The sequence below is a fragment of the Larus michahellis genome, chromosome 4 (genome assembly GCF_964199755.1).
Source record: "Larus michahellis chromosome 4, bLarMic1.1, whole genome shotgun sequence".
In the NCBI taxonomy this organism is placed as follows: Eukaryota; Metazoa; Chordata; class Aves; order Charadriiformes; family Laridae; genus Larus; species Larus michahellis.
In genome coordinates this window covers 54,666,345-54,682,393 of record NC_133899.1, presented here as the reverse complement: position 1 = coordinate 54,682,393, position 16,049 = coordinate 54,666,345, and the positions used below count along the sequence as shown (strand labels likewise).

The window sequence follows — 16,049 nt, the reverse complement described above, 5'->3', positions numbered from 1 at the left end:
AGGAAGCGACGTGCCTGGCTGCCGGGTCTGTTTGTGACACTCGGAGGACTCGGACTCTGTCCGCCCGCGTGGCTCTCAGCGCCCGGTCCCGGGTGGGGGCGCTCTAGCAAAGGGCAGCCGTCTGTCTCGGCGCTGAGACTCTATGGTCCTGGGGGGGAGCGGGGCTGGCCTATGGCGTGCGGCGGCGCGGGAGCGGGGCGGGTTGGCGCCTGCGCAGTGGGGGCGGCGGCGGCCAGGCGCACGCTGAGGCAGGAGCGGGACCAGCGCGAGACTCCGGGACCCCCTCGACCGTTGCCAGGTACCGGCGGCGCCGCGCCGCCGCTCGCGCCACGCCCCGGGGCCTGGGTCCGGTCCCGCCGCACGGCCGGGCCGCGGCTGCTCCTGGCTGGGACCGCTGCGGGCCCGCCGTATCGGGAGGGGACGCGGCGCGGCGGAGGGCCGGGCCCGGGCGCTTGGGCCCGAGTCGGGTGGGAGGGAGGGTCCGGCTCCGCCGCTGCGAGCTCCCCGGGCCGCGCTCCCCGTGGGGCCGGCCCGCCTCTCGCCCTTGGCTGTGGCAGAGAGGGGCCCTTTCCGGCCCGGCAGCCGCTGTCGCCGCCTTGGGGACCGCTTCGCTTCTCCGGTGCTGCGGCTCTCCCTGGGCGTTGCCTGTGTCAGCCGCGCTCCGGCCGCCGGAGGGGTCGCTGGTCAGAAGTTACTCCATTTTCGCCGGTTTGCGCAGAGACTTGCGCGGCCGTGGGGACTTAAACCTTTGCTGAGGCGTTTCTAGCGTCTTGGGAAGGCGGTTCCTAGCGCTGTCTTCCCACAGAAAGCCAAAGTAAAGAGCTTATGTCGAAGGAGAGAGGAGCAGAGCAGCGTTTGTCCATTCTTTCTTGCTCTGGTTGGGGTTTGTTGCTTTGCAATATATCTTTACTCTGTATCCTATAAGACAACATGCAGGATTGAGCTGAACTGCATTCATTAGACTAGAAAAGCAAACTGTAAAGTTTTTAATCTTGGAGTTCTTTGTTCAGCTTCAAATGATATGAAGTTATACAAAACCTGTTATATAAACTTAGAGTGTTTTTATAATATTTTACTAGTCTGTATTTCCCCTTTCTGAAAGTTAAGAATGGAAATAAGGTTGGACATAGTCTTCTGAATTGTATGGTCGTGTGTATGTAGTGCTTAGCGTTACCACCTTACTCTCTTTTTAAATTCTCGTATAGCTAGAAAGCGTTAGCACTGGTATAAAGATCAAGGGTAAAACTTCACAATGGTGAACAGAATAAACCACCTGACGGAGTCATGCATTTGACTCAGCATCTTAAGCTCCTACTTCTGTAGGAAGCTTTCTGCATGGAACTTTTAGGCATCGACAAAAGGAATTGAACTAACCTGGTTAGCACTGATGACTATGTGGATTCATCATCAGGAAAATGAAGCAGTTCACTATGTGATTATGAAGCATTAATTTTGTACTTTTTTTTCAATGTATAGTGAAAGAATCCTGTTCTGGTATTCAGGGTTTTTTTTTTTTCCTCCTGACTGACTAGCTATATGTTGGAGGGTGGATTTTTTTCTTTTTTAGTGCTTCATACATGTTAAGCTAGTTCTATCTTCTGATTATTGCCTTTGCTTTCTTTGCTGACAGGTGGCCTCTGGAGCAGGTCTTACAGGATTCTTCCAAATATCATGTGCTGAGTTTAGAAAGAAATCTTCTGGAGTGTAGAGTCTCTTCCTTCTCAGTACCACAGAAGCTTCACTCTACCTCGTATTTTCTCAGCCTCCCACGTGCTCTCTTACTATGTGCATACAAATGCCTTCGTGAGCACTGCAGGCTTCTCTCCCATGTGCTCCTGTTAAAATCTGATTTAAAATTTTACACACCCTCATGAATGTAGATAAATGCAAGGTGTGCAGTGCCACCTTTTCACCACTTGAAGTCTCTTCTGTCTAGCTATGGATAGGTAATATGACAGTTTAGGTGGATAATAAGGTCTGGGTAGCAAGCTTTTTCTACTTCAATGCAAAAAATTAGCATCTTAGCAAATGGTTGTGGTAATACTAAAATACTAGTTAATTTATTGTTTAATTTCTATTAAAACTTAAATATGAACTGCACGAGCCTTATCCTAATTTGTAATTTTTTGTACCAGCATTCCTCTCTGTCCTCACTAGTCCATACTAGTTTTTACCATGTTTGTAGAAGTCAGTGACGTACTGTGAAATAACATCTTTGTGTCTTTATGCTCAAATTCCAGAATGCCAGGACTAAGCTGTAGATTCTACCAGCATAAATTTCCAGAGGTGGAAGATGTAGTGATGGTCAACGTTCGGTCCATTGCCGAAATGGGAGCCTACGTCAGCCTTCTGGAGTACAACAACATTGAAGGCATGATCCTTCTCAGTGAGCTATCCAGAAGACGTATTCGTTCCATAAACAAACTCATCCGCATCGGGAGGAATGAATGCGTGGTGGTCATAAGAGTTGATAAAGAGAAAGGTATTTGGGGATACTGTGGGTTATATCAAGGTAGAATTCATAGAAAGCAGTGCAGATAAACTACATGGCTTAGGTATTCCTTGATTTTGCCAGGGGTTCTTCTTTTAAGGTGCTTAAGCAAAATAGACCATCATCGTGCCATCTGATATTTATGATCGTTCCTCTGAGTCCTTTGGGAATCGGGTTAATGGAGGTCAATCACATCAGTAAAGACTTGCTTAAGTGGGTCCTCACCAGCTCAATGTTTGATCAAGAAACCGTAGTGAAGTGGAATTTTCTTTTTATATCTATGTAGATTTTCTAACTCTTAATGGAAGAGAAGGGTCATCTGATGTAGAGATAAAAATCAAAATGGTGAGCATTTAATGCTCACAGTCCATCCTGTTCATTAACAAGTCTTGAACCTTGGCTTTAGAATAGATGGCTTGTATGTAATTATTGTACTACGTGAGTTCTGTAGGTTACAGGTTGAGATTGTACAGGCAGTTTTGTCTTTTCCTGTCTTCTCAACATCTGAATCTTCTACTCTATAAAGGTTTTTTTAATATATTTTCTAGTTAGAACATGTTGGATTTTGATAATACCTTTCCATTCAATCCTTAAAATCTATATGCAGGTAAAAAGAAAAAATAAAAATAAACACTGAGCACATCTCCTAGAAACCTGACTGTTGGTACCGTGTTTTTCAAGTAGTATGCTTTTCTAGAAAACTTATGAAACTGCAGTTAACTCTGAGATTATGTAATGAATGACAGGTTAAGAAAAAACAGAGAGGAAAGACAAGAAGAAACTTATTTCAGATAGACCTGAAGTGAAATAAGTTTCCCAGCATCTCTAGTGAAAGAATACTTCCTCTTTTTCATTCTCATATTAACAGAGAAACACGTCTAGAATTCACATAGTGGTCTTTATTGAATCTTTTGGGGAACGTATAGTTTGCGAGGAGTAGGTGGAGGCCTTTTCAAATTTACTAAGAAATAGTTCAAGATAATTTCTTTACAGACAGTTCTTCCAAAAAGGTATCCAGGGAGTTAGAGTCAGAATTTGAGGCCAGGCCTACTTTGTTAGGAAAATGTTCAGAGCTAAACTGATGGAGTGCTGACATTGAATGAAATTGAGTCGAGCAGTACAAAATATAGGAATCGAACTTGTTTGTTGTATGCTGCTATGTTTTTTGCCAAAACTGTATACAGCAGCATAAAAATGGATCACTGATTGCTGAAATATTATGACAATTTCTTCCAAGTTTGCAGAGAAAACATTAAATCAGTAATTTTAAAGAAAGCTGTGCAAAAGATTTGCTGTTGTAAGTATTTACAGTTGAAAGAATAATTTAATATCCTAATTTGAATCATTATTTGATCAAATTCATTATGGTTTGGTTATGTTACTCTCTGTAGCAACAGAGAGATATTTGTAGGCAAGGGGCATATCCTGAGCCAGAGTGTTTCTTCTTTTTATGCAGCAATTAGACTTCTTCTGAAGCACTTAGATGTAGTTTGTGCAATGCCTGACACTTTCGAAATGGTTTTCCCCGGTAGGTTATATTGACTTGTCAAAAAGAAGAGTTTCTCCAGAGGAGGCAATCAAATGTGAAGACAAATTCACAAAATCGAAGACTGTAAGTTGGTTTGCTATATTCAAGCACTGTGTGTTGCCAGCTTCTTTCCTGAGCACGCAAAATGCATAGACATAAGATAACACGAAAATATTGTTCTCTGATTCTCACTTACTCATGCAAATACATATAAGTTCAGTTGTCCATGAGTGCTCTGGTAAACTGCTTCTTAATTAATGAATAGATTAAGTAAGATGTCAGTTGAAAATTTGTGATGTAAAGGGGTATATTTAAATGATCAGAAATACAAAAGTATGTGCTGGTTTAGCACACTGTGGACAAATTTTATTGAAAAGGCATGCAGGTAGCTTAAGGCATTGAATCCCACCATTACTACTGTGTGGTCTTATGCTTCTGAGTAGGCGGCTTACCATTAATACTACTTTTGATTCTAAATTTTTCTTTGTTTTTGGTATTTGTTTGGGGTATTTTTAACACCCCTTTTGTGTTCAAGGTTTACAGCATCCTTCGCCATGTTGCTGAAGTCTTGGAGTACACTAAGGATGAGCAGCTTGAGAGTCTGTTCCAGAGAACTGCCTGGGTATTTGATGACAAGTACAAAAGACCAGGATATGGTGCTTATGATGCATTCAAGCATGCAGTCTCGTAAGGACATCTTTTCTTCTTCTAGGGGTTTATTTCATAATTACAGATCTGTTCCTGGACTAGATCCATCATATTATTCTTTTCGAGGTTTCTTTTGTATTTTTTTAGAGTTGATATGTAGAATGTACTGGTCAATTAAACTTAGTAAATTTTTATATCAGTCTTCCAGTTGCTTATTGTAGGTTTCTCTGTCTTATTGCTTTCTTCAGTGCTCTAGAGGGAGAAGGCTCAGGGTTGACTTGTTTTTATCCATCTTTGAGTCTGCCACTCTGTGTATGTCAGGTTTTTAAAAGCAGTAATTCAATTTGACGTGGAGAAATACTGAGGCATCGGTGAATACTATCTTTTAAGTGTAAAAGAAACATGTGATTACAAATACTGGAGAGATTTCTATTGATACAGATGAGCCTGTGACATTTCTAACAGAAGAAGCACTGATCTTGGTTTGTCTGTCAGAATTTGCCTGTTCTTAGTTCCAAGCAGATGTTATCAAACATACCTAGTTCTGTGGCTGAAGATACTTCTACTCACAGCTAACTATCACTCTTCCACTGCACAGTCAGAATTTTTCTTTTTTAAATGCAATGTGCTGGTTTGTTACTTTGCTATACTTCCACAGTTAAAGAATGGGATTGGGATCATGAATTTATAAATGGAATTATGAACAGAAAGAGATGGAAATTGTGATGCTAGGGGAATGTTCACAGAGATAGGTTGCTCTTAATTTTTTATGAAGTCTGGTATTTTAATTTGCTCTCAGAACTAACCTGTTTGGTTTCCTTCTAAAGATTCTGTCATGAAATTGGCAATCCAAAAATAGATTTCTCAATAAACATTTCCAAATTTGCTCTTTTATAGCATATAAACTTGATGAACTGGAGTTGAACACTAGATGGCAATAATAAACCTTTAGAAATGTGCTGTACTGAGGATTAGTGTTTTGGGTTTTCACACAGCAGGATACCTGCGGCAAAATTTTAAAGTATATTTACCCTCTCATTGTTAAAAATTAAACATCCAGGACTTATATGTTGAATGCCCAACAAATGCTCATGAAAGTAACTTGAAGATTTAACAGAATACATTGTAAATGAAGAAACAGAATTTGTGTGTTCAATAAATAACTTCTGTCACATGGGTTGCTATTTTTAATGTGCAAAAAAAATTTCATATTTCTGGATTCTGTTTGCTTACGTGTGGCCCTTCTACTATCTACACTCAGTATATAAAATCATGAAAGATGACATTTTATTAGCAGCAGAGACCAGTCTCCAGTACTGCCTCTGTGTTTTGGGCTGTATTAGTTCATGTTTGCCTGCTAGTAGTATTGTAGGTGACCTGGTATTGCTTTTCAGAGAGCTCTAACTCCTGTCTCTGAAGAACAGGAGCAATTTTTGTGAGGAGCGTTCTGGTTGTAGTCTCTGTTTCAGCTATATTTTGGATAAAATTTATACAGCAATAAAGAGAATTGGTACCACTTCTTCAAACAAAAGCTGATAATTTCTATCGATAAACAGCAGATGAGTTTGCCTCTGTGATCTCTGAATTTTAAATTCTTTAGCCAAGAATGTAGCCAGCAGCTAAGTGTCTGTCTGTGATTCAGTCACTGTTAAAAAGGAGTACAGAATAACATGGTATGAGTATAGATTACTTAGTAGAATGACAAAAATCTTGTGTTTGAACAAAATGCTAAAATAATTCGAAAACCTCAGATTCATCATGGATTCTTTCATGCAATATGGGTTTATCATCACATCGGGGAGAACATAAATACCAAGCAGCTAGATATTTTTCCCACTCTGTGTATCATGTACAAATGGAGCTGGACAGAAGTCTTTACTTTCATTAAAAAAAAAAATAAATTAAAAAATAAACTAATTCAGATGTTTCCTTCCAGGAACAGACTGAGTGAACTACTTCTCTGCTTTGCTGTTAAGTGCTTCCAACAGAAAAAAACTTTGGAGATAGATGTGTTTATTTTCTTCCAATGTTTCAGTGAAATCTTAAGAAATTTCCCTGTTTTCATTGCCTGGAAGATTTCTGTGATTATGCCTAATAATATTGAAGTAGTACCAGAAGTTAGTGTTGTGCTGTATTCTGCTTCAGTGTAACTTCTGTAACATTGCTTTGCTTGGCTCAGAGACCCTGCAATCCTGGATAGCCTAGATCTGACAGAGGAAGAGAGGCGTGTATTGATTGACAATATTAACAGACGTCTGACACCACAAGCAGTCAAAATCCGAGCTGGTAAGTTCCTTCCAGGTGTTCACTGAACGTGTCTTGACACTCCAAGTCAAGTTAACGTATCTTGTTGCAAATTATAAATTCCGTTAAAACTAGTGTTGGTAGTGCTGATATTTGAGTGGAACTGTACTTCCAGAATTAAGACACCTTAACCAAAGATTACTTGCAGAATGCCTGTGTAAATTCTATCTTGTAATGCATTCTGTCGTATTGCACTGGTGCACAATGAATTTAAATATTTTTAAAGTTACTACTGCATCCACAATACTCTTTTACTCGTAACTCATTATTCAAAATGTTACATTTTTTTGGTTCCTTAACAGGATAGTTGATCTCTGTCAGCACAGCTCGGGCATATGTCTTAGCCACTTGTCCATGAACATGTGAAAATAGTTATGACTTTCCTTTGGGTGTGTTTCTAACTGGTTGATTGCAAACCATTCAGCAGGATATATTAGCTGAAGCCTAGCAAGTCTCTAATGTATTCGTAAAATGCATGAGCTCGTTTGTCCCTTATTAGCTCAGTGCAGGCAGAAAAAGCACATGACTGCACTACTTAAGAAGGCATACGTTAAAACTGTAAATTTGGTTATACAGCTAACCGAACAGACTAAAAGCATGCTTGCCGTTAACCACACAGTCAATGTAGCAGAGTGACATTTTTTAACTAGATTGAGAAATTGCCTCTGCTCTGCAAGGGTATATTGAAGAACATTGGCACTTGTTGATTACTCTCAAGAGAAGCAAAGATAAGTCATATCCACATGACAGTGAAGTCAAGGAGAGAGTGCAAAAAGTAAGGTAATGGAAAGTTCCTTTACCCTACTTTAGATCGCCATGAGTTAACATAGACTTCAAAAATGTAAGTGGGATTTGATTGCCACAAAGAATGAAATTGCTAACATAAATAGCAGTTCATTAGTTTTGAAACTAAAGTTACTTGACAAGCATGTTCTCGTACTTCCTTCATCTTGCCTATTTTGTTGTGATGGTCTAAGTTGTTTTTAATTTTGTCTTCAAAGCAAGTGTAGAAATTTTCCATTGGCTTGTACTCTCATCCTGAGGCTGCCTGGTATGCTCTTCTGTGAATTTGTTTATGATATCTTGAGAATTAGCAGGTTGTTGCTAGCCACCTGGAAGTGGGACTAATTTCTCTGTGTAGCTTGGTCTTGCATCATTGCTATATAGGTAAAGAAATCTTTGTCTTTAGACTATTCGGGGCGTTACAGATGTGACCGGCACTAGTCTATGCCTTAATTTCCAAACATCTACAAAAAGTTATAGCTAAGTATTGCTTTAACTATATGTTAATATAACTTACCTTAAAATTAATAAATAAATAAAGATAATTCCAGTGCTTCTCAAGTGATGCCTCTGTTGTAATTGCTGACAGAATTCCTTGAATTTGTGGATGTGCTGGTTTTGAAGTTTCGTTCTTCCTGATAGATCTTTCATTTTCTCTGGTATTTATTGCTTTTATATTTTCATTTCTCAATGTGAAATACATAATTATTCCCATTGAGTTTATTGGGTGAGAGGTGAGTGAATGTGGATATATAATTTCATATCTTGGCTTTTCAAACCACAATGTAAAATGCTGTACTTCTAAAGAATTTATGAAGACTTTTACTTCAACTTACAAGTCAAGAAAGTGAAATACTTTCCTTGGCTTTAGGAGCTACTGAAGCTCTCATTGTGGATAAACATTGGGTGCTCAAAAGCTTTATTAAAGTTTAAGTTAAAAAGCTTTAAAGATGCTACACTTTTTGGTAACTTTGAAGTTTTATTATTTGTATTCTTCTGTCCTAGATATTGAGGTTGCCTGTTATGGTTATGAAGGCATAGATGCAGTAAAAGAAGCTTTGAGAGCAGGCTTGAACTGTTCCACGGAGAACATGCCCATTAAAGTAAGTGTTTGTCTTAATAATGAAGTCAAAAGCAAAGTTTTCTGATGTCCTCAGGTACCAGTAGCATGCAATTGCAGTAGTCACAATCACGTAGCTGAGTCTGGGAAGCCAGGTGCTTGCTTTCTGATTCTTCTCTAGCGGGTACGTAACACACTGCCTTTCAGCGCTCTGTGCTATGACTGTGCTGTGGCTTCCCAAGCTCAAGAAGCTGTATTTATTCTGTTCAGTTTATTAAAGTCTAGAATTGGCACACTACATACCGACTGCTCCTTTATGCAGTCTTAGGTAGGGAGCAACAAATTTTATTATCAGTGTCGTGGTTTGGGCTTATGTAAGGAAAGGAACGTTTGGTCCACATATGTTTGAGTGTTGCTAGAATGGCCACTCTACCCGGGCCTAGTTTTTGCTATCCAACAATTTTAGAATATTGAGTGCATTACTGAATAAGTGTTTTTGAAAAAAATTTGGAAGTACTTCCTCCTTTGAAAATGGTTTCTTGTAACAAAAGGAAAAGCTTATTTTTTCAGTCATCTTAAAAAAACAAAACAGCCACAACAAAAAACAACGTATTGGTTGTCACAGTCTTTTAACGGAAAAATTATGTGATCGGCTGTTTTACTGATAGGCAAAGTGGATATTCTCTCCGCTTAAAAATATTTGTCTAAATAGACATACTTTGCAGAAATAACTGATGTTGATGTTGGAAATTGGGCAGGTTGTGCACTTCCTTGTCCGTGATTTCTGTCCAAATTGTTTATACTTTTAGAAAGGGTTTTTTTAGTGGAAAAATGTTTCTTCCTCTTCTGTGAATTGTACATTCAGAATATTGTTGCTCACTTTGCTTTTCAGATTTTTCTTTCTTTGTTTTTGTTACTGAGTTTGCTTTTTTCCTTTTTTTTTCCCCCCAATCCCTACAATGTGATAGATTAATCTAATAGCCCCTCCTCGTTATGTGATGACTACAACAACACTGGAGAGAACTGAAGGACTGTCTGTTCTAAATCAAGCCATGGCTGTAATTAAAGAAAAAATTGAGGAGAAGAGGGGTGTCTTTAATGTGCAGATGGAGGTAAGAACACATTACATTCTAAAATGTGATTTATTATTTCTTTTTTCCTCACAACATTTTTGAAGTAGAGCAAGATTGGTAGTGCTAGGAGAAATTTTAGCAAAAAGGTATTAAGAAACCAAAAAGAACCCTAAACTATGGTATTTCTTAAACAAATAGCAAAAAATTCTAATTTTTCTGGGGTTTATTGTGTGACTTCAGGATGTATTTTATCTCTTGCTCTTTATGTAGGATCAGAGCCTACAAATATATATGGTCATTCTTAATGACAGTTTACCATGTGTTCTGTTTTGGATTTTTTTTTTTCAGCCTAAGGTGGTTACTGACACAGATGAGACTGAGCTTGCAAGGCAGTTGGAAAGACTGGAGAGGGAAAATGCTGAAGTGGATGGGGATGATGATGCTGAGGAAATGGAAGCCAAAACTGAAGACTAAATATTCTGGGATATTTAGAAGCGGCAGACCATATGAAAAATTAAAGACCCCATTGCAAACACTCTGGACTAAACGTTTCCAGTATTGAAAACTTCAAATGCAAATACTTGAAGTGTTTTACCATTTTGAAAAGACCAATATGTGAAGGGCTCTTCTAAATAACATTTGATGCAGCAACTTACACAAATTTAATCCTTTTTTGGGAAGGGAAGATGCCTAGTAAAATTCAAGACACAGATCTGACCAGAAGGAGGTTACAGCCCCATGCTTAACATTTTCATACATAACAATTCCTAATTGGTGATTGCAGCTCAGTGCATCTGTTAATAATCTTTTCTGGGAGCACCAAAACCAAGCGAGTTCTATACAGAATGTATTTGAGCAAATATTCAATAAATTTCTGGGCTATGTAACTCCAAGATTTTATTTATTTTTTTTTTTCCTCTTTTGTCACATGGCCTAGAGTGGTGTGAACATAAAGCCTGGAAGCGTATGATCAGTGGGTGACTCCCCTTTAAGGTTGAAAGGTCTTTCTATTGTTTGCTTTAAATCAAGCCAAGAATGAATGGAACAAAATGTTTTTCTTGCAAGTTTGTTGACGCAGACTTGTTTAAAAGAGCATTTCCATTGTTTATCATCTGTGTTTAAGGACTAAGAACTTGAAAACTTTGAAAATAGCTTGTTACCATTCCAATAAACATAGCTGATAAATTAAAAATTACATAGAGTTGGACTTTACTCCTGTAGGTGAATATAGCAGGAGTTTTAATTAAATTATACTTCAAAATAGGCAGTACTGTCTTGTGAGCTCACTGTATATGACCTTCAGTTCTGCCTACCCTACATCTGGTTTATACTGAACTGTGCTATTCACTAGAGAAACAACATGTTTATCTTCTCTGAAGAAGAGAAACAAGATGTGCTCTCCATGTTGAGAGTATAAAAAAATATAATAAAATCCTGTTTTCCTTGTCTGTAGGAATTGGGGGGAGGAGTTGTTTTTGTTTAAATAACCTTTCCAAATTACTAAATTTTCAAATGTATTTATATTTTTTATTGTCATGTCCCATATTCCACATCTCCTCTTTTTTTTTTCTAATATTTTGTGCTGCTAGAGGAAAAATGCATGTAAAAGGAGGCATTGAGCCTTATCTAGGAATTCTTAGTACTGCCACAGTACAAACAATGTCATTGCTACATGTTGTTGCCGCAAAAGGCATAGGTATTGTAATCCATGCTTGATTATCAGAGAAGTTCACATGTACCCAACTCTTAATAGTAATGCAAAGCCAAAAAAGTCAAGTAACTTCCTGTCTTTGCAGAATGTTGGAAAATACCTGAATGTGTCATCACAGAATGAAGAAACAGTTCTTTTTCTATATGGTTATTTTCTCAAATTGTTGTCTTTTCAGAAGCTGCATATGACAGACTTGTTGTGGCTTGAAGCTGTGATAATGTTAGTTTCCTGTTTGAACAGCTCTTCCAACTTTACCCATTCACTAAAATAGTGATTTGACTTCCATTAAACACAATAGGTGGGTACTCGGACAAAAGAACAAAATTTTGAAAACTGAAAAGTCGCCATGTGATCCATATGCCAAAATAACGCTGTAAAGCTAAGCACTGAACAACGAGCTGTGCATGCTCTTTCCTTAGAGTACCATCAGTGGGTTAAAAATACATCATCTCTAAGAGCTGTTTGGGTGTGTTATTAGGTGAGCATCATTTCTGTCTGTAACTTAGGCAAAAGTTTGCTAAACTTGTTCAGTAGCTACAGGAGCTTTTCTAATCAGAGCCTCAGCGTGCTGCTGTACACAATTCTGTGCCAATTTTGAGGGGACCTGGAAAAAAGGATGACGGCGGTGAGGACAGTAACAAAGCAGCTTAAGATAAATGCATTTCGCTGGCTTGTTACCCTGGCAGATAAAAATCAGGCATTCCTGTTGCCTGAGCAAATTTTAACGAAGAAGCTTAAATAAAAGATGCAAGACAGCTTGGTGGGTATTTCTCATGTGCGGCAGTAGCTGGAAGGAGGTCTAAGGCGGCTGCTTTAGAGGCCTGTGAGGGAGGTGTGGGTAAGGGAGCGCTGACTTGGCTCTGCTGTATCGGTTGGCGTAGCCTGTGACCTGAGGATGTTTAGAAGTTGCTGAGATGATACCTTCTGTGTTTTGTATGCGTGGAACTGCATTGGCCCACCGAGGGCTTCAAATGAGGGTCGTGGGGTTCGAGTGGACATCTTTGTCGACTCACTAAAACGAGGTAGCGTATTCCTGCTGTTCATTAGCAACTGTCCAGCTTACTCGGTTGTAATTGTGAGGCCAAAAATCTCCGCTTGCACTCATGTAGTCAACTGAAGGGAAAGGTGCAGGTGTACCTGTGGACAGGACTTGGCCTGATGGGTTAATTGTAAGGGTCTCAGCGTGACTTTCATATCCCAGATTAATTTTGTAAGGTTGTCAGTTTGGAAACAGTTTTACTTATAACGTCTGATAAGGACTCATTGATACCAAAAAAACCCCCAAAGAGAGGCAGCGGCTCAGGTCAGCCACGCAGCGCAGTTACACATAGCCCGGTGTCCTGCCTCTGATTAGGGGAAATAGTGGCTGTGACAGAGGGGTGCCCTGCTTTTTGGGGGCTGGTGTCGTTTGTCTGATTTTTAATACGGTGATAATTCCTTGCTATTTTCTCTCTGCTTCTGGCCCTTGGGGTTTTTTCAGATGCAGTGGAGTTGGAATGTTGTTCTTCATAGTGGAATCTGCACTTCGGTATTTAATTTCTGGTAGTTTTTTGTTCTAGAGTCTAGACAATTAAACAGCTGTTAAAACACTGCCACCTTTCTACTGCTAATTTTAAAAATGCTCTTATGTCAGAATACTTTTGAACACTTGTCATCTTTCACTTTTATCTACAAATGTTTAGTCATTTTTTTTTTTATTTTGATGTGGTTTGTTTTCATCTTTTTTCATCCCTAATCCACTAAAGGAACTAAATACTCAATGTTGTGTCCTACACTGGAGGGCAAAGTGTTGGCCTCTTAAGAAGCTGCTTTGAAATAGCTGGGTATACGTAATCCCCCGTGGGATGCTGTTCACAAGATGATAGGCGATGGGCACCGCAGAGCCTGCAACGGGAGCTGCCCTTTGGGTGGGTTCTCTTAACCAGCTCTTCGTGCCTTCTTGAGGGACTGACCTGGAAGCACCATCGATGTCCGTCAGGTCCGCCTGCTGGAATGGCACAGTCTGCGCTCCGAGCCAGCTACCCCTGCCCTTCCCTTTAATGCTGAGTAGCATCCTGTGGTCCTGCAGATGGCTCCTCCTGGCCACCCCAGTGCAAATTCCGTAGCATATCCATTTTGGAGTCACTTTGAATGGAAGAAAACGTCAAGCACTCAACTCTGCTTTTTTGTTAAAATACTGTGCTGATGTGGAAAACACTACTGTAAAATCACAGAATCACAGAACGGTTCGGGTTGGAAGGGACCTTAAAGATCATCTAAAATGGAACTGAGGAAACAGAAAGTCCTCCCTTCAGTGAGTTTCAAGTCCCACAGGAGACTCGATGGAGTTTTCTGGAGCTCTCTGGATTTGTACGGTTCAAAGCGTGTCTTTTTCTGCCAGCAGCCTTCAATGTCAGAGCTTGCCTTCCCAGCGCCTGCATGAATACAGCAGCCCAGACCTACTGGCTCATTTTACACTATGTGACCCTTTTCCCACAAAGCTGTCCGAGATCTGTATTTATTCAACCTCAGGGAGCAATGTAGGGGCAGTTCATTAGCCTTGATTAACTACAGAATGGGACAGGGGGAGGAGGGGTGTGTATTACAAATATCCAAGGTATTGAAGAAAGCGAAGGTTCTAGATTATAAAAAGTAGTTGGTACAAACCCTGTTGTTTAATGGCCAGCTAAGGTAATGTTGGCTTCACAATTCACCAGCAGTTTCAGAATAAAATTCTTCTTTGCTAATGGTAATTTTGCCAAGATCCGTCTGCAGGGTTGTGGGTGGTCTGAGTGCTGGAGAAAAGGAGCTCGCTCAGATATTCGGCAAGGACTGGTTATGGTGCAATTCTGAGATCACTGTCTGAGCGAGAGCCCCCTGCAAGCTTCTGCGTGTCCTCACTAGCACGAAATTATCTCACCCACCTTGTTATAAATTGCCTGCAGTAACAAGCTGAACAATGTGAAGTCAAACCTCAAATACCGAATGGTGGAACACCGTATTCCTGGAGCCGGTTATATAAAGAGTGCATGTCTGCCCTGGTTTGAGGTAAAACAGAAACAATTTTCTGTTTTGTAATTTTACTTTTTAGTTGGGCCTCTTCTGACTGACTAAACTCTGAAATTAACAGCATATTGTTCAGAAACTGTTCACTCTCAGAGTGATAAGACCTGATTATCCCAAGGAATGGTGCGCAGAGAGACTCTTGCTTATACTTATTGCTATAACAACCAAGGTCAGCTAACTTCGCTATTTGCCCCATTGGAGGGTCAGAAGCGGAAAAGCGTAGAGGGGTCCCCCATGCAGGGAGGAGCGGACAGGACAGGTGACCCAAAACTGACCAACAGGGTATTCCATCCCATCTGCATCATGCTCAGTATAAAAGCTGAGGGATCAAAAGGTCAGCTCTTTTTCTTCCACAGCCGATGTCCAAGGAGGACCCTGTCTGTTTGTCTGCTTTTGATCCCGATCCAAGCATTCCTGACTCCAGATCTGGAATCCTGCTCCCGTCCGTCATTGACTCCAGTCTGAGACTTTCCCTGTGCCTGCTGGTGACACGAGCGTCATCCTGGGAGCTGGATACGGTTTTGTATATATTGTATACTTTTAAATTTTTTTTTATTATTATTTATGACTTCATTATTTATTAATATTTTCATTAAAGTAGTTTAGTTCTTTTTCTAAACTCACAAATCTCCTTATCTCTTCCTCTCCTCTCTTTGTAGCGGGGGGAAGGGCCAGCTGTCGTTCTGATTGGCCAATCCAGTCAAAACCACGACAATGTCCAAGGAACACAGGCAGCAGTGATGTCCCTTGTGTACCTACACACAAGTTTTCTTCTTTTTTCTCAAGTTTTATTCTGATGTACAGAACACTGTGAGCTGAAATGTATTTTCTTTTTATTGCTGACTGCATCAGTTTTTTTCCCCAGATTCTGCGTCCGAGTACAACTTTTATGCATGTATTTATGTATATACAAGAGACGGAGATTATTTTTTAAATTTGAAGAAATACACTCAGTTCACTTCTGCTTTACTTTAAGGCCACAATAATATTTAAAAAAAATAAACTCCATTGATATATTTGAAAATACTTCATACCTACAGCAAAAAATACCCTTCTAGGTGTTCTGTTAAACTTACTGTACTCACTTTAGATAGACTGAAGAACAAACATAACTGGGATATGACTTATGCAGCCGGTTGCCTCGTGGCTGCCTGTCTTTTCCACGTTGGGAAGGGGAGTACGGTAGGAGATACGTAGGTAACTTCTAAAGAAATTACTTGTTTGTTCCTCTTCCTGGGTAGATTAATCCAGGAATCTGATGCAGCATGCAAAAGCTGAGAGATACCTGAGTCACACTGTCTTGCTGAACTCTGGACTCTTTTTACATAGCAACGAGCACTTTTGTTTATTTGTTGTACTGTATTTGTTTCTTATCGCAGCCCCTACCTCTGTCCAGGTGTATCGCC

The 16,049-nt window shown here is 40.0% G+C and overlaps 1 protein-coding gene across 1 annotated transcript; it reads left to right on the top strand.

Annotated features, from left to right (window-relative positions):
- The first annotated feature begins 123 nt into the window (after positions 1–123).
- Positions 124–11,082, top strand: EIF2S1 (eukaryotic translation initiation factor 2 subunit alpha). The gene is made up of 8 exons (XM_074584907.1): positions 124–298; positions 2,241–2,482; positions 4,024–4,103; positions 4,555–4,706; positions 6,847–6,953; positions 8,760–8,857; positions 9,783–9,926; positions 10,236–11,082. The coding sequence occupies exons 2-8, from the start codon at positions 2,242–2,244 to the stop codon at positions 10,359–10,361; spliced, it is 948 nt and encodes a 315-aa protein (XP_074441008.1). The 5' UTR covers positions 124–298; position 2,241; the 3' UTR covers positions 10,362–11,082.
- The last annotated feature ends 4,967 nt before the right edge of the window (positions 11,083–16,049 follow it).